Below are 27910 nucleotides of genomic sequence, written 5' to 3'. Positions count from 1 at the left end.
TTCGTATCCGGTCCAAAATATGTTATTCCGTCATTTTTTTTAAATTCACCATATAATCTGGAATCGAATAAATGCAAAATATCGACAATTTTTTAATTGTCAAGATGTTGTTCATTTAGAAAAAATAATTTTTCGACATTCGCTCCAAATGATTAATCGAAGAGTGTTTTGTTGTAAATTACTTTAAACATGTTAATCGATTTAATTATCGAGTGCATAAAATTGCTTAGAAAGGTAGACTGTATTGACAGTCGAGTCATTTAAACGAGCAAGCAAATTAGAAACAGCAACAATAAAATCGCACACTTGAAATATATATTACCTTGCACGCCGGACCCATAGACCCAAATTCGATCATCTATTATTATTTATTTTTTTATATTCTTTTGCAATCGAATCAAAAATCGCATTTGATGGCAACAATTTTTTATTTTGGTATTTCAATCGACGAATCGATTTCCAGTCAGCAAGTCAACCAATAAAATAAATCATAAAGTCGTAAATTGCACAACACATACAGCACCGCGTGCACATTATACACATACACACAATTAATTCGCCTTACAATTTATAAAATTCTCAAAGTTGTAGAAATATTTACATAAACGATTTTAAAATGTTTCTATTTAAACATGCGGCCGTGTTGATCGTGAATGAAATGGCAATCGCATAATTACATTCAAAATCAAATGCAATTTTATTCTGCCAACTGGTTTACGGAACTTCTTATCAACTTCCTTCTGTATTCCGAATCATGTTTGTTCATAAGCAGTACTGTTCTCGTCTAGAATTTGTCGGCTCAAATACGATAAAAAAATGCAGTGCGACAATTAATGCGATAGTCATTTTTTTCGTACGAATTAATTTAAAATATTTTTCAATTTTATCACAGCAGCAATTACAATTTGCGATGGAAAATTATTCCGTTCGATATTTTGATAATTTCCACAATTCCCGTTCAATTTTAAATTGACTTGGTTGGTGAACTGGAATTTTTTTTGTTTCGATTTAATAATGGAAATAACCGACGCTGCAGGTCGTGTTGCAAGTTTTGCAGTCCTCCAATATATCAATGCCATATGTCGTCTCCAGTCGTCGTTCGCTCATGTCACCTAGGTCTTGATAAAAGAAGAAACAAAAAAAAATTCCAGTTTACGTTACATACCTTAGTCATTTAGCCGTTACATACGTACGCCCAAAATACGTTATATTACAATAATACTACAAAAAAATCGATTGATAGAAATAAAAGGTATTTGAACTTCTCTACGGCTCACGTGATTCGCGCACCATCTAAATTAATCGGTGTTTAAAGCTTGTTCTCGATGTGATAAAGAACGCAAGAAAACGTGAGGTACAAAATTAAAATAAAACCTATAACACACACACACACACACACACAAACGCTAAGATATGAAACTCTTTTGCGTCATTGAAATATTTTTGCGTTTCTTGACGATGAGAATCGTATAAATCCCATTTTCAACATCAAACGAAACGCGAAACATCCAAAATGAAGAGAGAAAAACGGCTTTCTACCAAATATTAAGACACCAGCGATAACAACGACGAAAAAGAGTCACCATAATCATAAACAAAAATTTACGGCATTTCTCTGCAAATGATTAAAACGAAAGAAATTTTTTTTTTTTCGGTCAACCGTATCAAAATTACATCTTCCGTTTATACTTAGGCTTACTTTACTCAATTTATAATCCAATGAATAATTCAAAATTCCAATTCATTTCGTCTATATTCAAATTCAAAACACTTTTATGAGTTAAATTTACGTTTTTTTATATGAAATTCATAGCATCTAGGTTTGAAGATGTGAACATTTATGGAAGAATCGTACCGAGGATAATGAGGCCGTATCTCCTACACACAGTGATTAATAAAACATAAGTTTCAACATGTTTTACGAAAAAAAAGTCACACTGAATTTCCTATACAATGTAATTCTCAAAAATAAACTGCGTGTTTTTTTTTTTTTAATTACATTGAACTTGTTTTTCTTCGTCAATTAAAAGGAGTATTATTAGCTGGGTATCATTGATTTAAATCTATTTAAAACTTTTTCTAACAAAGGAGATAATACTTTACACATATTTTCTTTGTAAATAAAAAACAATATAATTGTTTACATTGATTAACTAAATTGCAGAACGAAGATCAGGGATAAGCAAGATTTATTCCGAATGTCACTGTTCGATCCAATGATTTAGCTCCAAAAGGCACTGATTTTTATTTTATTTTGCCAAGTCTGCGGTTAATAGTAACCGGTCTTCATCGTTCTGTTTAGCACATAAAGCAAGTGATGATATTAAAAAAAAAAAATAGTGTGTGAAGAATTTACGAAAAAACCATAAATTCTTTTTTTTGTATATATTAACACAGATAGCATCAAATACGGTATTTTCTACGTTGACTACGTTTATTCGTATCTGTTTTCTTACAACAACAAAAAAGTCGCGAATTATTGACAACCACAAATAACATCCTTTTTTGAGTCACCTCACATTTTAAATGTGGTTTTCTCTGAAATAAACAATCAAATATGTCAATTGATGCATATATCTTTGTTTAAAAAATTGAGGAATTTTTGTTTTTAATCAACCAACTGAAGCTAAGTAAATCAAAGGTCTCGAACGAATAGCTTTTACTTAATTGTGGTAGCCAATTTTACGGTAATTTCGCCACCAGATGGAGTTGACGACAAACAATTCATTCCATTCAATATACAAAATGTAAGTGAAAGCATTTACACATATTCACGCACATATACATGCACTCGTATTTATTGGGCAAAACAAAATTTTGACATTTGAAATGATGGCTAGTAAAATATGTCTGCAGTAAAAATGACGCAGCCATACTAATTTTAATAGCATTAGTTAGTTTTTTTTCTAAATATTTTATGTTTTTCATTTTTAAAATTAGAAGCAAAATTGTGATTTCATTGTCATTTATTCGATGCAAAATTAATAACAGCCACACGAATTAAATTAAATGTTACGGAAATCAAGAAATACGAAACAAGAGGAAAACAAACGCAGCCCAATTTTGACAAAAATAATTCCAATTTTCTATGTGTTCATTCCGGTCAAATTAAATTCAATTGGTTTTATTTTCAAATGGATGCCAATAAATCGGAACTAGTTTTATCCAATTCAATGTTTGCCAGCGACGAACAATTCTCCGAAGATGATTTACTTGATACAAATGGTGGACAGGCGGTCACCTGGCTAAATGACGATGAAAATGAAAAATTAGATATGTCAATCAATATAGATGCAACAAATATGTTTTTCAATCGTGTCGAATCAGCTGAAATTATTTACCAAGCAAAGAAAAAAACCTGCAAAATGATTGGTAAATATGTGATGGGCGACAAATTGGGTGAAGGTAAGTTACATTTTCTGACTTCGAAAAATCAAATCTTATACAAGTTTTATAATTGTGTCATATTCTGAATATGCATTCATTTAGGCTCGTATGGAAAAGTCAAAGAAGTATTAGATTCGGAAACATTATGCAGGCGAGCTGTTAAGGTAGTTTTTTTCCAATGTTTTTTTTTTTCTCTCGTATTTTTGCGAAAACCAAATTAATAGGTCATCAATTGAACGTCATCACTTTTTGTTTGCTTTCCACCAAATAGATTTTGACACAAAGAAAACTGAAACGAATACCGAATGGTGAGCAAAATGTTCGACGCGAAATTCAACTGTTGCAAGTGCTGCGGCATAAAAATGTTGTGCAATTGCTCGATGTTTTATATAATGAAGAAAAACAAAAAATGTATTTAGTGATGGAATACTGTGTTGGTCAGCTACAGGTAATAAATATTTTATTTTTCATGGTGGATTTATCGACTGCTTTAAATAAATTATAATTAAATCGATTTAAATTCATATATTTAAAAAAAAATGATTAGGAAATGTTGGATTCGGTGCCTGAAAAGAAAATGCCATTGTTCCAAGCGCATCGATACTTTCTTCAGCTGATAGATGGTTTAGAATATTTACATGGAAAAGGTGTCATTCACAAGGATATTAAACCTGGAAATTTATTGATTACGCTCGATGACACATTGAAAATTTCGGATTTTGGTGTGGCAGAGGTGAGTTATTGATTGGCGACGATTTTTTTGTTTCAAATTAATTTTGTCATTGTTTTGAATGCATATGTAGGCTTTATCAATGTTTGCCATGAATGATACTTGCTCAACGGGTCAAGGTTCACCGGCATTTCAACCGCCGGAGATAGCAAATGGCGATGAAACATTTTCGGGATTTAAAGTTGATATCTGGAGTTCGGGCGTAACGCTGTAAGACTCAATTTTCAATTATTTTAAATTCGTTTGATTAATATGTTAAATGGCATTGCAGCTACAACATAACGACTGGTCAATATCCATTCGCTGGAGATAACATTTATCGGCTGTTGGAGAATATCGGTAAAAATCAATGGAAAGCACCCGAATGGTTTCAAAAGTTTGACATAAATTTGGCCAGTTTAATTCTTGGAATGCTTCAATCGAATCCACAACATAGATTAACATTGGAACAAGTTAAACAGCACACGTATGTGATTTTTTTGTTTCGAATGTTTTTTTTTTTCGTTTACGTAATAGTATATCTATTAATGTATTCATGAATGTTTAGATGGACCGTTAGCACACCGACAAAAGTTGGTACACGCGTCTCAGTGCCACCATTGAGAACCGATGAGTTAAGGAGTTCAACGGTTTTGCCGTATTTAGATGCCTATCATTATGGCACTGATGACAATGAACAAGACTATTATACCGAACACGATCTAACCGGTCAGTATCAATTAAATGCAATGCAAGGACGGTAATAATGAATGTTTACGCATTTCTTAAACGCATTTTTTCCAGTGACCGGTTCGCGCATATTTCTATGCCTGATAGCTATGCTAAGCATAGCGGAGACGCAAGCCGCAACGCACCCGTCGCCATTCGATTCGAGCTATATTGTATACGCACGGTCGTCTGCATAAACGAACATGTGCATTGTTCATATAGAGTGAACGGCGATGCGTCGGTTGCGTTTGCGGCTATGCTTGGCATATCTATGCTACCTAGCGTATTTAGGCAAACATAGAAATATGCGCGAACCGGTCACTGATTTTTTCCATTAACAATTCCAATGTTTCTTTTTCTTTCTTCATCTCTTTTTGTTTCGCGTACAGCCAAACGAACGACATCACCATCGCATGTTAAAGTGAATGCAACCAAACGAAGTTCAAAAAATAGGAAATTATCGAAAAAACTATCATCATGTATATCAGTTCGAAAGATGACCGGATGTCGACCGTCATAGATTTGATTTGTTTGTTATTTACTCAATGTTATAAATGCGTTAAATCGAGAGAATGAATGCAGAATAAAATGTGCAGTCCTGCAAATGGTTTTGATTTAAATGAAATATATATATATACACATACATACACACATACACACACACGCGACGAATTGCACAAGTGTGTTGGAAAATGACGGCAAAACGAATTGAAAATTGAAATGGTTTGCATCAAAAAAAAATTGTGCTCATTCAACGCACAGCCACAACGTCATTCCAAAATTGCATATGTTAGAAATCGATGGGTGTCTTTGGTATGACCTAGATATTTATTTTGAGGTTGAGCTCAAGAGAGAAAACAAACAAAAATATTGCGTTTAGCATCCGTCATATTTTCTCGATTGTTCATTCATTTACATATGATCCAGGTCAAAATTAACAAAAAAAAACGCTTGACTTGTGATAGAGAATTTGTGCGAAACTTCGCAAATCAGCATCGACATCCAAACATATTGACATCGATACGGTTCTTTTCATTATTTTCTTTCATTTCGTTTGCAACTTCATCAATAGCATATAAATATAAATTGATTTGCCACATTATATTCTCACTCTCACGTCTGACCTATATAATAGTGCCGGCGTGAGGGCACTATTATATAGGCCAGACGTGAGATAATGAACTATACATGAAATCATATAAAAAGCGTTTTAAAAAAATTTGAAGATTTTTCTAGTCAAAAAAAAAAAAACATTTTTCGTTCAAATTGTGAAGAAAAAAAATGAATATATAAAATAGAGATTTTAAAGATTTATAAATTTATTAAAATATATTTTTTTAATTATTTTTGTTTTACACACTTGAAAATAAAATAATAAAAAAAACTTCATAAAAAACTACACTAAATTGTTTGTCATTGAAGATTCGCATTTTTTGTTTGTCTTTTAAAAAAAAAAACCAATTGTTTTTCAATTACAATTACAAACTTAACTATTTTTTATTTTAACTATTATTTGTTTGATTTGATATTTCAAGTTCGGACGCAACAAACATATAATAATAAAGCATTCCGAGTTTTGGTAATTTCCTTTGCATAATATTTCTCAGCGGATCGATAAATTGTGGCAAAATCGTTTCTGTGCTGGGATCTTTCCAGTGCAATCCTGTTCAACGCAAAATTAAAACATGTATTAAATGAAATAATGAAAATTTAAAAACGATTTGAGTTAATAATTTACCGTTCGGTGCCACTTTGTATGGTAATGGTGATGGTGTATTTTCTTTCATAAAATTCCATACGCATTCTTTAAGCACAACCACAATTTCAAATGGTTCAAAGTGTTCAACGACTACATGAAGATATGCCAACGGTCCCGATAATATTTGTCCCATTGCCATTATTTCCAGCACATTTTTCGTGACATTGAACAATTCGCGATTATTATCAACAGTCTGATTGTGTAAAACGGATTTGGCACGCCATTGATGCAATAGCGTTGCACAAATTGCACGGAGTAATACTGATGTAAAACACAATGATGGCCGATGATTTGAAATCAATGCTAATATTGACCATAGAACTGGTGCATTTTTAAACGTTCGCCGAATGTGCAGATCACGTTCCATTGTTATTTTTGAAAATTCCTCATCCGGCCATGGTAAACCGTTGTACATAACATCGGGCGAAATCATTTCAACGAGCAACGATGAAATTGACGAAAAACCATCGATCGTCTTTGCAACGTCCTGAACAAAAAAAAAAACAACATTAATTAAAACCAAATGAAATTGAAATAAGACCGGTGCAAATATCTTACGTCTTGTTTGCAACAAGCGATCATAGCTCGTAGTAGCATGTTTCGTATGTCGGCATCCGGTGATGATGCTTCTTTTGTTGGCAATTTCAAACCTTGTCCAATGATGCCAGCATGCAAAAATGACCGAATATTGTTTGGTGTATTGTTTTGCATTTGATTCATTTTGATGAGTAAACGATTGTCACGTTTTTTGCTCTGAACACTTTTATCAAAGTCAATGTCCAGATGAACGCCAAACAAATTTCCATACGAATACAATGCACCTTCCAACAATTCACGCAATGCAGTTATACGAGAATATTTACGACCGCAACACTGACGCGTCAGCAATGAGTAAACTCTTTCAACAGCAATTTGTCGACAGCTCACATCTGTGAATTGATTGAATTTGTGAAAATATATTTTGTGGCGACCAACAAAAAAAGAAGCGAAAATAAACAATGTCTCTTAATTCTTTACCTGTTTCAGTGAGGCACCAGAAGAAATATTTAACAATCAATTCGGCCCATTTGATGCATTTGTCCATTGCAAGTGGTTGATCTTTTTTGCCAATTTCCAATATGTCCAGTAGACTCATCACCGCATGAATGTGTCTTTTGTAAGTAATTGTATATTTATAGCATTTTTCTTTCCGATTCAATTTCGATTCGACGGTTTTAATTTTCTTCGATACTGGTTCATCGTCGATGTAATCGAACGACAATAATTTTGATGCATTTATGAATGACACATATTCCATTGCCTTCGTTAAGTATCGTTTGGCAATTTCCATAAGTGTGGTATCACAGTGTGTTAATGTTTTGGTTAGCAATGATTCTTTCAAATGAATTGAACTCCCATATTTTTCCAAACTTTATAAATGAATTAAACGAATACAAAAATTAGAATTGAATGTTTAAAATTGAAAAAAAAAAAAAGAAATTTAAATTTCCAAATGAGCAATTGATGCTTACCACACAAGAAATAGCAAATTTTGCAAAACATTCAAATTGCGTTCGATGCTATCGTCTTCCATTTTGAATTCGTCAATCAAAAGACGCTCCAAAGCAATGGTAACGCCTGGTTTTAGGCCAACATTATCATTTGAAAAATTTGCACCGGACATAAGACGAATGAGCGCTTCAATGGGATTAATGTTTTCTGTATGATTGGCATATGCCAATAATTCGGTGACGGAATGATGATAGATATGTGTCGATTGTTTCGATGCCAATAAAATCAATCGAATTGCTGTTTGTCGTTTAATTAATGATTTTGCAACGCTCGTTGATATCAAGAGATCTTGTGAACTTTGTTCGAGAACATCGGATAATATGGGGCACATTCGATTATTATCGTTGACCAATGTGAATATCTCTTGTAAAACTGACTCAAGCAAATTATGACACCATGTACTTTGTTCGGCCACTTCGGCAATTATTAAAATCACTCTTGTTGCACCCTTTCGAATGCGCAATAATAACGATGTCAACGATGGCATGTCTTTTACGTTGGAATTGGATGGCCAAAGTTTTATTTGATCGTTCAGCGCCTCAACGAATTTATCATCGTCTGGAAAAGGCAATGAAATTTTCAAGATATTTTTTTACTCTACTTGTTTAACACACTGGTACTTACATATGTCCAAGAAAACGGAGACCATTTGCTGTAGTATTACATCCGATTTACCAGCCAACGTGAAAAAGTATGGTATTGTATTCTTCAACTGATTGGTTTGTGATTTTTCATAAAGCGTGCTCTGTGAAAATCGAAGAAAAACATTTTTGTAGTTCAAAATTACGCTGATGTCGATGCTATTAGGTAAATAACAAACCTTAACCATTTCATTGAGTACAGTTTTCAGTTGGACATCTTGTACAAATGCTAAATATGATAATATACCAATTTCGGTATCAAGACCAAATCCATCGGTCTGTAGTTTGAGGCCACAATTTAAAACTCTGTAAGCAAAAAAAAATGCCATGTACATTTTTATTTAAAATGATTTTTCAAAATGTTTACCTGCCGATAATTTTCTGTGGAAAGCAGCTACCGAGTCGGGCAACAACCCAATCAAAACTGGCCGGATTTTGCATATAACCGTTTAGCAGAAATTCGATGAAATTTTCCTCTTCGTTTGCATTAACTTTTTCAAAACAGGACACAGTTACTGCTAAAAGGCATCGCATTGCACTCGAACCCAACCAAAGATTACATGTCGATGCGATATCTGTTGGCGATTCAAAAATAAAATCACATTTCGAATGAAAATCAAACCAACATTTTAACGGAATCAAAGCATTTTGAATGAAAACAACAACAACGAACATTTGGCACATTTTTGTGAGTTATGTAATGCCATGTCTCTTTGGTATAGCAACAGGAGTGCTGCAGTGGTAAAGCACGCATGTCGAATACTTGTATGAGATATATATGTGAGTTGCATGTGCATATATCCAAATGAATTGCAAATATCCTATCTATGCAGAGGTTTTATTTTGTTTAGTTTCATTGTTATTGAATATCACAAGTCGAGGGATTTTTTCTTCTTTTTCTGAATTTTATTGTAATCAAACACTTAAAAAAATTAAGTTAATTTTTTTTCACTTCAAACGATTGTTGTTTTGAATTATTCATCTTTTTGTACAAATGTATGAATTAGAACAATGTAAAGTTATCATTTGTAATGAAAACGGTTTCGAAAACCCCTCTGTGATAGCCTTAGTTTTTCTTGCTCGATATTCGATTTAAAGTGCATTTAAGTGAATCAAAAATATATCTATATATTTACATATTAAACGAATCATATTATTCAAGTAAATGAAAAAAATCAAATAAAATTCACATATCGAACAACACGGAAACGTAGACACGGAATTTGTTGAAATAATAAAGGTAATTTATAAGTATATCGTCGCACAATTTATAATTCTATTGAAAAATGAGTTGAAGAGTTAATGGTGCAATGTCAACTGGAAGTTCCAGTGTGGAACGTTGCCAAGTAAAATTTACCTCTGTTGTCAGATCGTTTATATTTCTTTGACAATACACCGAGTGATTTGATGCTCCATGCCGATATATATGGTACCCATGCATGTTGTCCTTGATTGATTAGAGTTTCCAAGACATCCTGAACCTCGCCAACGGTGCTGTCATATGATGCAACCAGATTCGGATCTTTTTGCTACGAGAATATACAGGATTTTTTTCATAAATTTTGGCATTGAATTGAATTATCCGATCGATTAAATCGACTGTTTAATCGATCCGAAGATTTTCGGTTGCTATTCTAACTAACCTCTATCAATTTCACATAGCCGGCAACCGATGCATCGAAAAATATTGTAAAGTATTCGAAGACAGCATCTTTTGATGCCGGCAAATTTTGCAGTAAATTTAAGCCACAATGCACTAAATGTGATAATCCAGATGGGCTGATTGATGTAGCCGTCGTTGCACCGTTCACAAAATATTCCAATTCCTTTAAAATTGGTTGTTTTGCCATAGTTTCGTGTATTTCTTTTTTTTTTTTTTTGTATATACAATATACAAACGAAGACAAATCGCGTTGTAACCAGTGCGTTGTGTGTTATTTTTTGTTCATTTGTTCTCTGCATGAAACGTCAAATGACAGTTCGAGTGACAGCTTGTGAAGCAACATGTAAACTAAGCATGAATGCGTTTAAAGCCATCCAACTTTGGATAAAGTACAATCAAATCACCTCGGATAACACTTTTATCTGAAAAATTATTTTTGATCAATTTTTTTCAATTCCGTTATATTTTTATGATACAAGATAATGAATTCGTAGATTTTCCATCAAATGAAATCAGTAATCAAATCGCAATATTTGACCTGGAATAATAAGAATCATAACCAAATCAAAGATCAAACAGAGAATTTTTATGAAAAAATTGAAGTCAAATGAATTCAAATTGTTGCCTCGCTGCATTTTTCGTTCGAATACATTGTTCAAACACAATTGCAAATATTAATGACATATTTCGTCAAATCCTTATAAATGATTAGTGTTTAATGATTATTAATTGGTTAATGTTTTTCCACATTTGTATGAAGATTTTTTTGACAGAGTGATTTTTTTGGAATCTGCATTTTTTACTATGCAAGCATGATGCTCTTTAACAACACTATACAAAATTCATGGTGTCGAATGGGAAATATGGATTCTTTTTTTCGTTTAAGATCTGGTGTTTACAAAACATGGATTAAGAAAACAAAACCCAATCAACCAGTCAGAAAATAATCATCTTAGCTCAAAATTCTTAATCGTCTTTTGAAGTTGACTGAAAAATCAAATGTTCGCTCTCACACATAACTTCAATTAATATACATTTTGAGTGATTCCAAGCAAAAATGCATAATACAAATCTTATTACAACATACTGAGAAACAGAAGTAGTTAAATAAAAAACAAACGTTATATACCCGAAAAACGTCACACACAAAAAAGAATCTACATGTTAAGAGATCACTTTTGGTTTCCAATCGATGAAAACCGGATGATGAGCATTAAAGGCGAATCAAATCACTTATCATCGCGAGTGTTTATTTGTGCCACTTTTAAAATGACGTATAATTTGAAACATAAACCAATGGTGCTTGAACAGCAAGAGTAAATATCACCGAACGTGAGATTTCTATTAATTTTTGCAGATTTATTTCAACAATAAATAAATTACTTGTTACATCATTCGGTTTGGCGCATGAAATAATCGACGAGCTAAGGAATTCAGTTTTATTCTTTTAAACAAATCTATCTATCGTTTGCTCTTTTTCAAAAAAGGTGTTAATTAAAATGTAAATTTTAAAATCCACTCCAACAACAACAACAATAAAATGAAACTGATGACCGCAGACAAACTATAAAGTGTGATTGAAAGTCAAACAATCCGTTCTAAATAACTTTGATCGCGGTAAAATAAATTGTGTCAATACACTACCGTCGTACACACATCAATCCAGATGGATACATTTTTATCATACATACACATTTGGATTTCAACACTTTACCGATATCTGAATATAAATTACAACATCATATCTCGTTGATGTGAATTTATCGTTGGAAATGAAATGACAACAAAAAAAAAAACACCAGAGATGACACTCTAATTAGTTTATATTTTTATAATAACGAACACAATCATTGTATGTGTATTTATTTTGAATATATTCGTTCTGACATACTAGAATATAACTATTATTGGCTATGCAATATTTGTTTGTAGTAAATATTTATGTTGCAAATATATCTCTAATGGAAATTGAATCTCAGTTACATCATCGATGTCATTATATTACTTTGTTATTAAAGACTATTTTATTCCAATAAAAAAAAAAACATGTAAAAAAGGGATTTTTTTTATATTCACATATATCATAGATTCACCGACACATACTCTGATTGAGAGTAGTTTCTCTTATTGTATTTTCTTCGTGATTGAAAATGGTGTGTGTTTGTGTCTGTGTGAAATTGCACGTAATGAATACTAAGCAGTCAAAGGACGATCATCGGTGATTCCACACTACATGAGCATTTGAAATGAATTTAATACTACTGACAATCAATACAATGGAATTTGTTTTCTCTTTAAAATTGCATCATTTTTTTTTCTTCATTTGTAGCCTATTTCATCTATGCTTATGCTTAATCAATTACACCAATATACTTGATTATGCCAATACAATCTATGCTTGCATGAACTTGAATATTATCCCTACGGCGAATATCCATTTTCAGAGACATATATATCTATCCTACTTATAAGTAAAAGAAAAAAATATACTTCTTGTACTGACAAATACAAAAAGAACATTTTGTCGCAAATCGAATCTTATTTGTATGTGAAGTTAAAACAGTCCACGTTATAAATAATTTGTCTTTTTTTCATTCGTTTTTTTTCTTTCTTTTTTTTGTTAAATTAAAACAACAACAAAGTTCTTGTTTCTCTTTATTTGTTGTTCGATCTACTAGTTACTACTTAATTTTGTTTTTTATTCAAGTCTTTATTTTTGCTGTTTTCATTGTTGTTGCTGTCGTTGTTGTTGTTGTTATCGTTCAGAGCTTTTTGTTTGGTCTTTTCGCTTTTGACCGATTCGTCTCCTGTGTACGATTTTTGGTAGAAATTGTTGAACAAGAAATAGAAGAAGATTGCATTCGGCATTGTGAAGCAGACAGACCATCTTGGGTAGCCACAATCATTCCAGATCAGTTGTGATGAATGCAAGAACGCCATACAGAATTGAATCTATATTTATAATGGGAAAATTTGAATAAATAGCATAACCAAATCCAAAGTCACACATTGAGTGGGCTCATCAAAATAACCATTTTCGTACAATGTACGTCATAGAAATGTTTTGTGCCACAGTCAATAAAGTTATTTTTTCTCGATCGTAAAATTTTCTACATAAATGGTTTGTTTTCTTTTTATGTAACTCACCATTTGCATGTTTGTAATGTGCTTCTTCCACCAAAGGTATTTTTGTACTTGTGGTCCGAGTGCTGACAGCAAGTAGTAGGCATACATAATAATATGTACAAATGAGTTGATTGTTCCTGTTTCAATGATTATAGGCCATATTTAATGATACAATTCATTCCATATATAAAAAAATACAACGCGATATACATATTCATTTCATAAGCCAAATTCTATGTTTCTATCTCGAATTCTATATGTCGTCTCACATTATGATCGTTAATCGAGCTAGAAACGAGTTTTGAGCTTTTGACATTAGCTTTTTTGGCTTATACATTACGATCATTCTTTTTTGTCTTTATTTGAATCCCGAAATAAAATTTCGATTTAAATTGATTGCAAAAAAAAACCCGAATTTATTTTCCCATGTGTACTTACCAATGAATGTTCCATGTCCGCCTGGATAATATTTTGTAGCACCCCATGAGATCTACAACAACAAAAAACCCGTTCGATTAGTAAATGAATGCACAAAAGTGACAAAGTAAATATATAGTTACCATTGGCATTACTGTGTGATGATACAAATGCAAAAATGAGATTTGCCGCTCTTTTTTACGCAACACAAAGAATACAGTGTCCAAAAGTTCGGAAATTTTCGCCAAGAAATATAAATAAACTCCACGTGCTTCCTGTGAATGGGGAATTTAAATTTTCGTTTTCGATTAAATGAAGGAAGACCACCATAATTGATTAATATAAGTGAGATGTTCTGCAGCAAAACGATTAAAATTCAACAATAACAGTGAGGTCCTAATATTATAAAAGAGATGTTTATTCTTGAGCATATTATCACATAATTTGAAATTCAAGCGTGTAAAAAACCACATCGATTGAAGCAAAACAGAATTTCGCATTATTGTTATTATTATTATTTGTGTTGGGAAATTACAAAAAACGTCTGGATATCAATCGAAATTTATTTTCGTCTGTTTGCTTGACAAAATGTTACCATGTCGTCGCAGATTATCCGTCGCGCATGGATTCAGTGAGAAATCGTCGAAACTTGTTCGAGATCAATTCAAATGTATATATATATTTCTCGCGTTAAAAATCCAAACCAATAAATTACATATTGATAATATGCTCTGAATATTAATGAATTGTGTGATGAAAAATACGGTTTATTGTTTCTCTGCCTCTCTCTCTCCTCTCTGACAAAAATTTTACAAATAAAATGAACACATACCCGCATGCCGTCCGGTCCGGGAGATGTATTAACTGGTTGACATTTCCAATTGTAATGAGCAAACCATCCATTGAATGCGCCCTGTAAAAATGTAATAAACCGTAAATGATCTTGAAATTTTCTCAATTAGAATATATATTGTACGGCGTAACGAATGAGCGCATAACAAAATTCCGAAAATTCAACCGAAACGAAAAAAATTCTTGAAAAAAACACTTTAAATTCATATCTAATTACCTCATAGAAAATGTATGTGCTAACAATGACTTGAATAATATTGTATACAATAAGGGTTCGTTCCAATTTGTATGGTTTTCGATTGGCCATGTATTTTGGTCCCCATGATAGTACAAAATATAAATAGGCGGCTAAGATGCTGATGCCGGGCAGAGGTGATGAAATTAGTGGCCAATTATTAGTCCGTGGATCTAGATTGAGCGAAATCAATGGTAATTATAATAAAGGTTACAATTATAGCGTCTGGTTCCTGGTCGCAAACTGTTATTTTTATTCTCTTTTCTCGCTGTCTCTCTGTAAGTATATTTCTCTCGATCTTAATCGAAAACGTGATGTGCAACGATCGAAGTTTAATGACCAGTAACAAATTATAACGACAAAAATGAAACAACACACAGACGACAATATTCGCAAACGTCAAGGAAAATGGTCATTTCCTTTCGTGATTTTTTTTTGTGAAAAATGAAAAATAATGTCATAAAATTTAATTACCTGCCAAATCAGTGAATATGTAGTTGTAATATTCCATAAATTTGTTATCGTAGAGTGACATTTTTTGTAATTTTATTAACTTAAAGACGACGAGAAATTAATTCAATAAAAAAAATTCACAGAGTACAATATTGGTCGGCCTGAAGTCGATCGATTTGATGCGATTGCTCGAGTTCACTTCACGCTAATGAATTGAACAGGTCACAATAAACGGCACTATAGCACAGGCTCCGCGTCTGCAAACCGGATACAATGAAGAAGAATACACACCGAGAATCTGCAAAGAAATAACACACTTAGAAATTTACAAAATAAAAAAAAGACACACAGCCAATATAATACTCGCAAAATAAAGAAAACGACGAATTTAAAACCACATTTCGGATAAGAAACGAGAAATTTAAGCGGTGAGAATTAATAAAATGAGTGAAAAAGTTGGAAAAAATGTCCCTCACACACAATAATCGAGCGGACGACGAACCTTCCGTTCTAACGAAATCAAGTTTTTTGGTTCATCTTTTCTTAATCATTATGATTTGCAACTTTTCATAGTGTTTCGTTGTTTCTTTTTGTATTTCGATTTACAATATATTATGTATTTATTTTCCAGTTTACGGTCATTCCTATCAAAAACTCTCACAGATGCTGATCGAGGCTTTTTTCCAAGATATACACACGCACACATGTGGATGTGTCGATATGAATCTGAATATTTGATGAGAAATGAGGCAAAGACAGTTGCGAAACGATAAAACGAAAACGTTAAGCTATTTTTCGATATCTGATTGCAACAGATCTTCATAGCAACAACAATTTGTCCAAATGTGAACAAACAGACTTTTGTCGCCGAAATCTCGATTGATTCTTGGTGTGACGGATTATTCATGAACACGCGCTCTTGCTTCGCACAACAACAAAACCAACAACATCCGATTGCGAAAACATAACAAATTGACAGAATGTCTTCGTTGAGTTGTTTCTGTCGGTCCAGCTAACGATCGCCCAACAAATAATTCTACGGATTTTGCTTGAATATGAAATGATTGATTTATATGTAGTGCTTATGTTGTGCTCTTTTTCGCTAGATTTCAATATGGCTCATTTTTTATGCAAATTACAGAGAAAGACACATCAGTGTCTAATTTCTTTCTGTTTTAATTTGATTTTTTTTTTAATTTCCCTCTCTCTCTCTCAAAGAGTCTTTATCATGCAGATTTTGAAGCCGGCCATGCTTGAATCCACAAAAAAGTGTGTTGATATGATACCACAAAAGAAATCACAGCACGCGCGATTTTCGATTACACATTTATATGCGATAAAAATATTTTAAATGAATAATGGTTCGTTAGGTCTTATAGTTTATGTTTCTTTTCCTTCGTTTACATCTGAATCTTTGAAGTGTTGTTATGTGTGCAGGTTTATATATATGTGTGTATCAATTCAAATTGACCGTATATTATCGGCCCATCGAAGTCGTGGTCATCAGATAAAACCCCGGTTTATTTAACTGTGTGTATGGATAACAATTATGTTCGCATTTTTATTGAATTTGAATTTCCGTAATTTGTAGCTCGTGTTTAATAGAGCGCTGGTCGCTCCTCGTTGAATATGCGTACGTGTGAATCGGAACGAATTTCTTGCGTTTGATCTTCAGCGAGAAGAAATCAACCAACAGAGATAAAACACACAGACAATAATAATAATAATGATGAGCGTTTACGCAAATTTTAAACGAAATGGCTGGCATTTCGGTTTTTAAAGAGAAGAAATAAATAAACCATTGAGCGAATATGCCATTTTTATTGGAAGCTGTGGTTAATGTGATTGTGGCGCGAATATTACGCCACATTCATTAAATTGGTGTAATATCGCTTATTGGATGCCCTTTTCTCTCAATCTCTTTCCAAGAAGAAACCAAAAAAGCAAATTGAGCGTGGAATAAACATTTTTATTAGAAACAAACACGCTTCATTTTTTATTTGATGTATACATAAAAGGCCGATTAGTAGCGCGTTATGAGCATTTCCACAATGTCTACGATGACTACTACCATAAGCATTTTTTTGTGTTTCGATTGCTGTTGTTGTTGCCATTGCTATTACAGCTGCATAATTTTCTGGTTTGTTATTCGGGATCTTGAGTAATGTTAATGAAATTTAACCAGTTTTTTTCTGCCTTCTTCTTTCATTTCAATCTTCAAACTCTCTTTCTCTCTATCTTGATCGGTTTCGATTTCCATATGAATTTTGCCCAAATTTGTTCATGTATTGAATATTATTTCACAAAAGTGAAAAAACGAAACACATTTAGTTGTGGTTGTAACGCAATTCTCAAATGCTCCTCTATGCAGAGAGAGAGAGAGAGAGAGAGAGAGAGCGAGACCGATGGAAAGATCGAGAAATAAAAGGAAAACAAACCAAATAAAGAAACCCCAAAAACGTTGGAATTTATTCGGTGAGTAATTGATCAAGTTTAAGTTGTTATTACGTTGTTCAATCACAATTAAAATTAAAAAAAAAAAACAAAAATTTCATGCATAAATGTAAAGTGCTATGTGAAAAATTGAGCACGTGCGCGATCACATTGAATTCAAGCAAAGGCCAAAATGAAAATGCAATTTGATATGCGGCAACGCAAAAACTTAAATAGAGAAACGAAATTGATGCTAAACCATTTCTGATCCGATTGAAGGATTAAATGATTGATGCAATGCAAACGAGAAACAGAAAAAAGCAAATTGTGCGCATATTATTATGGTTAAACAATGCTTTGATCAATTATTGTTGGTTCCACACATCCACACATCAACGCCGATTGGTCTCACAATACCGATAAAATGCACAAAAGCATGTGCGTGAAAGCATCATCACACAACAGTGTTGTGCATGTGATTCATGGTTGTGTACTTTTTTTTTTAAATAGCCGTCATTTAAAACACAACAGGGATGATGTGGAATGCAAAAACCGTTTAGCATACGTTAAATTTGATATAAGGTGAACAATATTCGACATAGTTATGTGGAAAAACCAAATATTATCATACACGTTACTATTTAAATAACGATGCGAATATATATACAATCAAATAAAATGTATAACGAAATAATGGCTCTGAATAAATCTTTGAAGAAAGAAAGAAAAAAAAAAAACAAACTATTCAAGGTTTTCGACACGATTTGCTCTGTTCATGCATTGATCAATGCGCGCTGATGATGAAGGCACTTGGTTTTGTATTTTGTACACAAATACACCCAAAATAATAGTAATAATCATAAGACTAATAAGTAATAACAATATTAATATCCGTACACCGCGACCCATAAATTCACACTCACATGTGCCACACCGCCACACACACATGTGTGTGTGAGCCAACAAACTGAGCGCAAGTACATGCGCGCGCGCCAGACTCAAGCAACCAAACACACTTTTCACATTTCACATGTGAGCTATAGAAATTAATGTTTAAAAATCTCAAGAAAAATATTATGAGAATTAGTTATGAAATACTCTACTTATATGTTTCGCATGTTGTCTGTCTGTACAGAGATTTCAATTATCTAATGTGTGAGGTAAAAACAATAAAACTACCACGAGAGATTTAAACGCCCTGCACTCACTCATTATGTGTGTTTGGCTTTTGGTGCTTAGGTATGATTTTTAATACTTTAATGAACAAGGAACCGGAGCGGTTGGAGATGAATAGGTGCTCTTATGTGTACGACAGACTGCAGACGTATAAATTATCATTATCATTGTCATCGTTGTCAAACAACCACAATCAAATTCCACACGCACATATGTATGCATTTCGTAATCATCAATTTGAATTGGTGCAACATGAAATGTGGCAAAAAATTATGAAAAAATCAACGACAAAACACCATTCAACTCGATCCAATTATCTTATAATCAATTTAACACGCTCGCTCACCGAGCAAATAACCGATAAACAAATGAGATACGATTACAATTGACAGAAACAACGTGTTATCATATTAATTTGCGCCATTAAAACGTTCACCTTTGATATACTCTTAAAGAGAATCGTATTTTGTATATTAAACGCATCGTCATCATGACAATTTCAATCAGATCGTTACCGAATCCATTTACATTTCATTCAAATCATAATTACATACGAAGCACACTCCTTTTATTTTCTAATCGACTACCGGTGGCAATTTAAATTCTTCTCTTTTTTTTCGTTTTAAAGAACAATCAAATTATATCCCACGAAAAAAAAAATGATTTAAAAATGTTCAACACAGCTTCCGTAATGATGCCAGGAAATTGTTAGAAAAAAATGAAGAAAACAAAACAAATGATGATTCAAACCTTTTTAAAACTTGTTAAACAAAAAAAAATAATAAACTTTTCACCAATTGATTCAAAAACTGCACAAAACTTTGGAATTATTTATTTTTTGCTCACACTTTTTATTTATCAAATGATTTTGCTGTTATATTCACACAATTGGTAAAACTATATTTGTTATTTTCTTTTATCGGATATCAATATAATTTCTATTTTGTTGCTGTTTTTTTTATCAAAGTAACCAAAAAGCGAACGATTTGTTGTTATGTTTTTTGCTTTTGCTTTTGCTTTGATTTTTAGAAAATCATGATAACGTGCTAATTTGCGACTGAATTTCGCCAATTTTAATAATCAACTAAATTTGAAATCGAACTTTTTTGTATAACATGAGCTTTGTGCTGACCTTGCCACTAGTGCTGCTGCCTCATATCTTTGCTCATTTACAATGGGATTCAATGTGTATCCGAGATATATTCGTGTGTGATACGCGTGATGGTCACACACTCACACCCGAACCACACAAGGTGGGGTATTGGGCTTTGAGAGAATATGTCGTCGTCTTTTGGTACTACTGATTTGATTGCACATCTACATGTTACGCCGAATCACTTTCGTTGAAAGCGCACAATGGGCGCTCAACTATTTCCTCTTCTTATTCAATCGTTTCAATGATAATCTTTGTGTCGATACAACAAAACGATAAACACAAATGAATGACGACGATACATGAGATTTTCTTTCTCTCTCTATCCCTCGTCCCTCTATCTGTCGTCGTCTTTCTCTCCGTTGATGCTTATTCTATCGATATATTGTAAAGGTGCCACCATTTGATGCTGAGTTTATCAAACAAATGACAAAGCAAAGAATGCAGAGAGACTGTGTTGACATCAGCAAGGGATTGTGAAGGGCAATGAGCGCAAATGCCAATGTTCTAATACAATACATTCGCTTCATTCACATTTAATTAGAAAAAGAATTCAACAAAGTCAAAATCAATTCCATAGTATTTCAATTGAACACAAATGTGAACATTTACTTTTGGCATAAAACACATGACATTTTTTGCATTTTCGGCATCGTCAAAGTGACTTTGTCACATCTATCTATATTTTTTTTTAAATTATTCAACTTTTTACGATAGTCTATTTTCAAATGTCATTAAAATAATTTCGATTTGGTTCGACGGTGAACCTGAGTCACGCTGTTCTTACCAATTTTGTTATCTATTTTCGTTATATGGAAGAGGGCGAATGAGAGGATTAAAAGATTTCCGAAATCAAATAGACAACGAACCCACTACAAATTAAACGACATAACAACATATATTGCTTGAATCACTCACAAACCATTTCACCATTTTCTTCTCAAATGAAATATTGCACATTGACAAACAACTGTTTAATGTTTTGTTTTTTCTACACATTTACACATTTTGTGCATTTCGATTGTATTTTTAAGCCATTATATTTGATGGTAACAGTTGAATGACATTTAGTTGTTTTTCTAATGCAGAAACTGCATCGAGAGGTTTGTGCATTTCTTATCATCATTTTTCATTTTCCAAGAAAATAAATGGGCTTCATGTAGTAAATTGTGTACTTGTGCAAACGGGAAATATCGTATTCAATTTAAAACAATTCGTTTTTCATAAATTCAGTCACGGTTATACAATTTTGTTTTTTTTTTTATACGCAAACACACAAACATATATTCTAGAATAAATGTCAAGTTCACAATATTCGGCAAAAAAAAACCATAATAATTTTGTCACATGGAAGCAGTTTCCTTTTGACAAAAAAAAAAAAGAAAGTAATTTTTATGGAAATTCTTATGTATACGTAAATGTTATTCATCGAAGTTATTTTTATGAGTTCATCGAAATGAACACGTGAAAGTAATTGAATACATCGTGAGTCTAAATAAAATTCTAACGAGAACAAGATGACGTACGAAATTATTTTTGCTTGTCAACGCTAATTTTTTGTTGTTTTCATTAATTTCGATGATGAATGCTAATTTACAAATCAAAATATGTTTCACGATTCGCTTTCGATATTACGGATATAAAAATGTGTGCTAAGACCATTCGCTGCCTCACCATTATTTGATACGCTTCAGTTTAAGATATTTTCAAAATTTTCCAGAAAAATCAAGTTTTGTCGTCCATTTACGCAAATTTGTAATGTAAGAGATATATTTTGCATCAAATAACGTCAATGTTGCCGTAGAATTGAAAAAACACAACAAATTTGCAATAATAGATGTTTATTTTGGGGGGTTTTATAAATATTTTGATAATATTTATGAGATTACGATTCGCTGATCGTTATGGCATAGTGTTATTTGTTTCTATTTATTTCACATCTTAAAAGACTATCCAGGTTTTTATTCGCTTTCATCGATCAATTTATAAATAGTTCTAAGGTGTTGTTGTTATTTGTTTTGAAAGCGTAACATTCTGTTTCCATGAACGAAAATAACTCTCAAATAAATGTTATCGACAATTCCATATGAAATCGATCAAATTCTGAAAGCATGGTAAAATTTTGTGCTCAAATTTTGTATATATGTTGGCCCTCATGAGAAACTAAGATAGCCAAAATTTGGGACCCAACTTTTCACAAAGTCGTAAAAAATCAAGGAATCAATTTTCGAAAAAATGGTAAAAAATCGAATAAATTGCATTTTTCAATTCAATTTCATTTTTAAACTTTTATTTAAATACCCGGACATATGTATATCGTTGGAAAGGTAATTGAAGAAAAAAAATTGCAATTTTTTCGATTTTTGACCATTTTTTCGAAAATTGATTCCTTGATTTTTTACGACTTTGTGAAAATTTGGGTCCTAAATTTTGGAAATCTTAGTTTCTCATGAGGGCCAACATATATAAACAATTTGAGCACAAAATTTGACCATGCTTCCAGATTTTGATCTATTTCATATGGAATTGTCGTTATACTAAAAAGCTGGATAACAATAAACAAGAGATAAACAAACTTTTGCTCAACAAGAAATGGTCTAAGATTTAAAATTCTACAACAAAAAAAGGTATACAGGAAATTTGAATCCACAGCACAGAAAAGAGAAAGATCATCCGAGCTCAATGAAAACAAAAGGTGTTATTTTTTTGTTGGTCAAAATCTATTGCGGAAATGAATTCTTCCTTTATCATATTCTCAATAGCAAAAAAAAAAGACATAATATTTTCATAAAATCCGGAATATTTTCCGGTTGATGGCCGAATTCATTTCGAAAATCGTTGGATAAATCAATGATGACAAAAAAACACTATCTAATTTATTTTCCTATTTTGAAAGACCTCATTCGCTCAATTAAAGTTCGATACGTTCAGTTATGATCACATAAGCGGTGTTTAGCGTTTTGGCGATTTTAAATCATTTACAAAATGTGTCATTCTGGCATTTCCTCAGTGTTTATTAAAGCGAAAATCCAGTTTGGTGGAAAAACAATATACGTACCACCAAAACGGATCTTAGCGTTGTCACCGTGAATTCATTCATAGCAAGCGTATGTGCGCGTGTAAAATTGATGGTGGTTTTTTTTCTCATCGTATTTCCAACAGTTCAAAGAAACTTTACAGGGTCTGGATATGTAAAATAAAATGATATAAAATGAATATTCCAAACGGCTTATCTCACATGATAAGATTAGTTGGTTCATATAACCAATTTCGATTGCTATAGATTAGAGATAGAAGAAGGTCATTTCGAGACATGAAGTTAAATAAACGTAGTTTGTTGACACATATATATATATATAAGCTATGAAGCGTTCATGTGCATTCACTATTGGTATCGTTTTATTATTGACTCAGTAGTTTTGACCGGTAACGGCTACATTGGCCTGCTGAACGCTAGCAAAAAAAGACACAATCTCATGCATTGACTTCGAATCCAATAAAAGTGTGTGTTTTTTTCTCTTCAGGTTTTCAAGCACTTCATGAATATATTTCGCGACATGACAATGATTGTTACAAAGCGCCGATCGATACCATAACACTCTTGTCACACATGTTGTCGTCAGTGTCGTTTGCTTTTCTGCAGATTTTGTTTGTATATTGTTTTTTTTTTTTTTATTTGAAGGTAGCTCATTAATTTCTAACGTTATTTGCTACGCTCGACACAAACCCAATATCGAAATAACTTCCATTGCATGGTAATAAACGCAATGCTCGAACAGTCCACATGAACAAAGAAACACATAAATTAATAAGTTAAAATTCATAATTTTTGGATAGGTAATATGAGTAAATGTGTACTGATTGAATTTAATCCGTCGTTTCAGCGAATGTTTTTTATTCAATACGTTGCTGGTTTTTTTTGTATATCGCACTGTAATTCAATCAGTTCATTCACAAATTGTGTAATGTCAAATAATTAAGATATTGATTCAATTACGACATTTTCGAGCCTTTGGAACGATGATTAAGATTCGTTCGGTTTTTGCATCAATTCTTGAAATTGAAATTAGATATATGGCACATGTTGAGGCACCATTTTAAATGACAATGTCAGGAAATTTCATTGATGTCTTTCATTCATAATAACAAAGACGAAAATGCATGTCGTACTGTTTACGTTGCAATATAAGGTGTTGGGCAATCTTTTTTTTTTTTGGTTTTTATTTTCTTTGTGTGTGCGTGTCCGTTCATCCATGTATGCGAATATGCAATTTGCTAAGTGCTGATGACGCCAATGGTGTGGATCACACTAGATTGCCATTTGGTTAGTATGTTTGTGCTCGTTTTATATAAACAGTTTAGAAAGTAGTGAATCTTACCTTTAAATACACAAAATTGCGCCGAAAACATTTCCAATCCATTTCAAAAGAAAGCAAACAGCGGTCGTCATATTGATTCATTGCTTAATTTTGAAATATTTGTTGTTTAAAATGTGTGCGACATTATGTGTGTGTTTTGTGCGTTATTCAGTGATATTTTATCGTACTCTTCTATGCACTTCGAACTTCGATAAATGTGACAAATCATAAGTAAGGTATTTGGTTTTTCCAAAAAGTGGTTTGTGCATCGATCAATTGGAAATATCCAAATGCGTATATTATGTGTAGCAAATGGTTTTCTTTTGGCGGACATTGGTTTGAATAGGTTGTGTAATGGTTCAATTGTTATATAGTACCAGTTATCCAGTGAGTAAATTGCTATCCAAGTTAACAACAGTCATTCGATACCAATTTGGTTCAAATAATAGGAGTAAATTTATTCCTGTTTTGAAATGCGGAAATTTTACAGATCGTGAATTTTTCGGATTATTGTAAACTCATCGCAAAAATAAAGGTGATTGCGCGAAAAAAATTAAACTAAAAATACGTGATTGGGTAGACATTTTTTTATATCTCTCTCTCGAATTTTCGCATCTCATTTCAATTATGGTGTGTTTGCATGAACTTCCCCGTCATCCAGCAGCCAAGATTCACTATCTCACTAAAGCAAACAAAAAGCCGCAATAATATTTTTATCATATTTCATGCGAATAAGCAACTGTCATAGTTCGAAGTAAGTGTGTTGCAATACATAAACCAGACAATATATTGAATTAACTGGTCAGTTGAGCTGACAGTACGTTAGCCAGCTAAATGGGCTAAAACAATGGACGTTATTGTTTTAATGATGAATCACTTTTCTTGTTTTAATAGAAGTGATTGTTCATTATAACAATAACTTCTATTGTTTTAGTCCATTTAGCTGGCTAACGTACTGTCAGCTCAACTGACCAGTTAGTTCAATATATTGTCTGACATAAACCAAGTGGAAATTTCAAGAGGGAAAAAAACGTTCGTTGCTTATTTTGAATTTTATTTTCATTAAATTCACGCAATTTATGATTCATTGTGGGATTTCATTATGTGCTTACAGTGAATCCTAAATGGTATAAACTGCAATGGTGGTGATGGTGGGGGGGCATGAACTGCAATTTACACTTGCTAATATTCTAGCAGGGAATGGAGTTAGATTCTTGTTTGGTATTTTCCTCATTGTATTAGTGCCAAGCAGCAAAAAAACCCAAACCAGTTTCCCGATCTACCGAAAAAATGCCTGTAATTTACATGCAAATTTCAATTAAATGTCATGCTCTGTGGTAATGATTTACAAATATTATGCCATCGTAAATAATGTATGGGCCGATTCTTCGTGTAAATTCAAATTGTGGAAAAACGAGTTTTTCTTCAATCCACAACGAATCGTCACCGTGTCATTCATTGCATTAACCATCACAGTATACGTTGGGTGCAAAGACATTTTAAATTCAATCAAGCCACTTGACACTCATTAGATGCTGAAACATATACAAACGATAGGCAAACCGAAGTCAAAACCAGTTTCAAATAGTAAATTTGATATTAATCAGAATGTTTTCAGCAGTGCGAATACCATTCTCTCTCTCACAAATCTATTTGAACATGTATACCATACGTTATTGTTGTTTTAGTCATTGCTTCTGCTGCTGTTGTAGGAAAATGCACTGGAACTTGGCATTTGTGAATGATTTCCTCATAACCGAAAGTCAATGTGACGTCAGTCAAAAACAAAACAAAAATTATTATTTCTTTCTTTATTTTTCCATCGTGCCGCACCAAAGCCCACAATATTCAGATCATTTAACTGTGAAATGAAGCAAGATCTCTTGTGTGTGTGTGTATCACACATTTTCATAATCAAGTTAAAAGTTCAAGTTCCGACAAAGATATACCGATTTTATGTTCATTCAATTATTCCGGCGTTTATTTTGTTGCATTTTTCTTCACTGTTGTACGACAAGTTGCTTTGTTTCTGAACAATTGTTAAATCAGTACGGTCGCATTCAGAGATTTTTTGTTCTTTGCTTGAAATCGTTATGACAAAAAAAAGCACACTGCACATGTGCACTTTAAATAGCACCATAATAATTAACGTAAGCTAAAATGGCGGCAATTAAGCGTTAAACCACAGCAAAAGAACAACAAAATTTGTAACGAGCCTTTTATGCGAAAATGTCACATCGAAAAAGAATTACATCCGTGTAAGTTATGTGCGTATGATTACCAGTGTTCGTGCATGTGTATGTATGACATCATGATCATTTAAATTGAATCAGCATCACTAGAGGAATTCCTGATTGTCAATGAATTTTTTTTATTTCATTCGTTCGTTAAATCCTTCACATTAAATCAGTATATACAATGAACTCGGTTGTATCTAGTAGAGACTGGTTCTTTGTTTCGGAGTTTCCCCGTTTCAAATTTCCGAAAAATGAAAATAAAAAAATTAAAATTATTGTGAATAAATTTAGTGAGCTCATCAATTGGGTGACCTGCGTACGGTTCTACGTTCAAATCGGAACGAAGATATTGAACAGGATGCGATGGCATGAATCAATGACCGTTTACACGTATCAACAGATAACCTTAATTGACATTGAAAAGATAAAAAAGAGCCGTAAACTTTCGAACACACCTGAAATGATTTGCTGGGCTCATTATGCACGATGGACGCGCGCTTAGAAACATTGATATATCATCAAAACGATGTATAACGATGAATAGGTTCCTTCCTATTATTCAATTATGTATAGATAGATTATTAGCGATTCTCTCTGTCCTCTTTTTTCGCATCGAATTTTGTTGTGGCCTCCTCTTTTCCTCATACGAGATAAGAATTTTATGCAAATGACACGGTAAAATCGATGTCACTCAATGGCAATGTCTCCGTTCGGGGTTCTATCATAAGTTCATTAGTTATTTTCCTGTCTCCATATATTATCCCGAATTTTTTACAAATTTATTTTCATTTCTGTTCTCTTTTCGTCGTTTTGCTTTTTCTCCCCGAAAAATGTGCTGTGGTTTTTGTCATATATTTTGTACTTTATCTTGGTTTTTTTATTATTGTTGTTTCGGCAGTATTTTGCATATGATAATCGATTGGCTTAACTAGCAACCGACTCGATTTTATGTGCTATTTTCATTCAATACTAAGCTGAAAGAAGATAAAAAATAATAAAATAAACGGTTTGCGTCGTCGGCAAAATAAGAA

General features: G+C 32.7%; 4 protein-coding genes and 1 long non-coding RNA gene across 7 annotated transcripts in view; 3 read left to right on the top strand and 2 right to left on the bottom strand.

Moving 5' to 3' along the window:
- Positions 1-1171: 1171 nt before the first annotated feature.
- LOC116346876 lies at positions 1172-2000 on the top strand. The gene is made up of 2 exons (XR_004201638.1): positions 1172-1354; positions 1814-2000. It is a non-coding gene; the product is annotated as an uncharacterized LOC116346876 (long non-coding RNA).
- An 828-nt stretch (positions 2001-2828) lies between these two features.
- LOC116346871 (serine/threonine-protein kinase STK11) lies at positions 2829-5445 on the top strand. 2 transcript variants are annotated; one of them, XM_031777126.1, is made up of 8 exons: positions 2829-3405; positions 3490-3551; positions 3659-3835; positions 3935-4120; positions 4191-4327; positions 4389-4583; positions 4665-4825; positions 5215-5445. In XM_031777126.1, exons 1-8 carry the CDS (start codon positions 3135-3137, stop codon positions 5343-5345), a joined length of 1320 nt encoding a protein of 439 aa, XP_031632986.1. In that variant the 5' UTR covers positions 2829-3134; the 3' UTR covers positions 5346-5445. The 2 variants fall into 2 exon arrangements, with proteins under 2 accessions (XP_031632986.1, XP_031632987.1); XM_031777127.1 differs by having other exon boundaries at positions 4665-4856.
- Positions 5446-6327: 882 nt separating this feature from the next.
- On the bottom strand, positions 6328-10721 carry LOC116347107 (integrator complex subunit 5). Its single transcript, XM_031777541.1, has 10 exons — positions 10420-10721; positions 10134-10305; positions 9144-9351; positions 8956-9082; positions 8760-8880; positions 8096-8693; positions 7602-7993; positions 7143-7513; positions 6564-7071; positions 6328-6488 (listed from the first exon to the last, which is right to left on the bottom strand). The coding sequence occupies exons 1-10, from the start codon at positions 10624-10626 to the stop codon at positions 6328-6330; spliced, it is 2865 nt and encodes a 954-aa protein (XP_031633401.1). The 5' UTR covers positions 10627-10721.
- The window catches only part of LOC116346875 (elongation of very long chain fatty acids protein AAEL008004), a 34769-nt gene continuing 16737 nt past the window's right edge, over positions 9879-27910 (top strand). The window contains exon 1 of one of the 2 annotated variants that reach the window (XM_031777133.1): positions 9879-10016. The gene's annotated coding sequence lies outside the window, so the exon portion shown is untranslated. Of the gene's footprint in view, positions 10017-25158; positions 25178-27910 lie in introns of those variants that run through there. The other variant, XM_031777137.1, reaches the window with a different exon arrangement.
- Positions 12489-20231, bottom strand: LOC116346873 (elongation of very long chain fatty acids protein-like). The gene is made up of 8 exons (XM_031777129.1): positions 19882-20231; positions 15544-15820; positions 15052-15242; positions 14815-14895; positions 14126-14257; positions 14004-14055; positions 13587-13702; positions 12489-13391 (listed from the first exon to the last, which is right to left on the bottom strand). The coding sequence occupies exons 2-8, from the start codon at positions 15602-15604 to the stop codon at positions 13125-13127; spliced, it is 900 nt and encodes a 299-aa protein (XP_031632989.1). The 5' UTR covers positions 15605-15820; positions 19882-20231; the 3' UTR covers positions 12489-13124.

Source organism: Contarinia nasturtii, unplaced genomic scaffold (assembly GCF_009176525.2).
Source record: "Contarinia nasturtii isolate CC-2019 unplaced genomic scaffold, AAFC_CNas_1.1 Cnas_scaffold_1699, whole genome shotgun sequence".
NCBI lineage: Eukaryota > Metazoa > Arthropoda > Insecta > Diptera > Cecidomyiidae > Contarinia > Contarinia nasturtii.
Note: the sequence above shows the minus strand (reverse complement) of the source record. Positions and strands in the feature narration are given on the sequence as shown.

Coding starts and splice junctions, on each gene's coding strand:
- LOC116346871 (XM_031777126.1), top strand. CDS start 3,135: ATGGATGCCAATAAATCGGAACTAGTTTTATCCAATTCAATGTTTGCC. Junction 3,406..3,489: donor GGGCGACAAATTGGGTGAAG/GTAAGTTACATT, acceptor GCATTCATTTAG/GCTCGTATGGAAAAGTCAAA. Junction 4,121..4,190: donor CGGATTTTGGTGTGGCAGAG/GTGAGTTATTGA, acceptor ATGCATATGTAG/GCTTTATCAATGTTTGCCAT.
- LOC116347107 (XM_031777541.1), bottom strand. CDS start 10,626: ATGGCAAAACAACCAATTTTAAAGGAATTGGAATATTTTGTGAACGGT. Junction 9,352..10,133: donor TAAACGATCTGACAACAGAG/GTAAATTTTACT, acceptor AATCGCCAACAG/ATATCGCATCGACATGTAAT. Junction 7,514..7,601: donor CTGGTGCCTCACTGAAACAG/GTAAAGAATTAA, acceptor ATCAATTCACAG/ATGTGAGCTGTCGACAAATT.
- LOC116346873 (XM_031777129.1), bottom strand. CDS start 15,604: ATGTCACTCTACGATAACAAATTTATGGAATATTACAACTACATATTC. Junction 14,896..15,051: donor GCACATACATTTTCTATGAG/GTAATTAGATAT, acceptor ACATTTTTACAG/GGCGCATTCAATGGATGGTT. Junction 13,703..14,003: donor CGGACATGGAACATTCATTG/GTAAGTACACAT, acceptor TCATTGAAACAG/GAACAATCAACTCATTTGTA.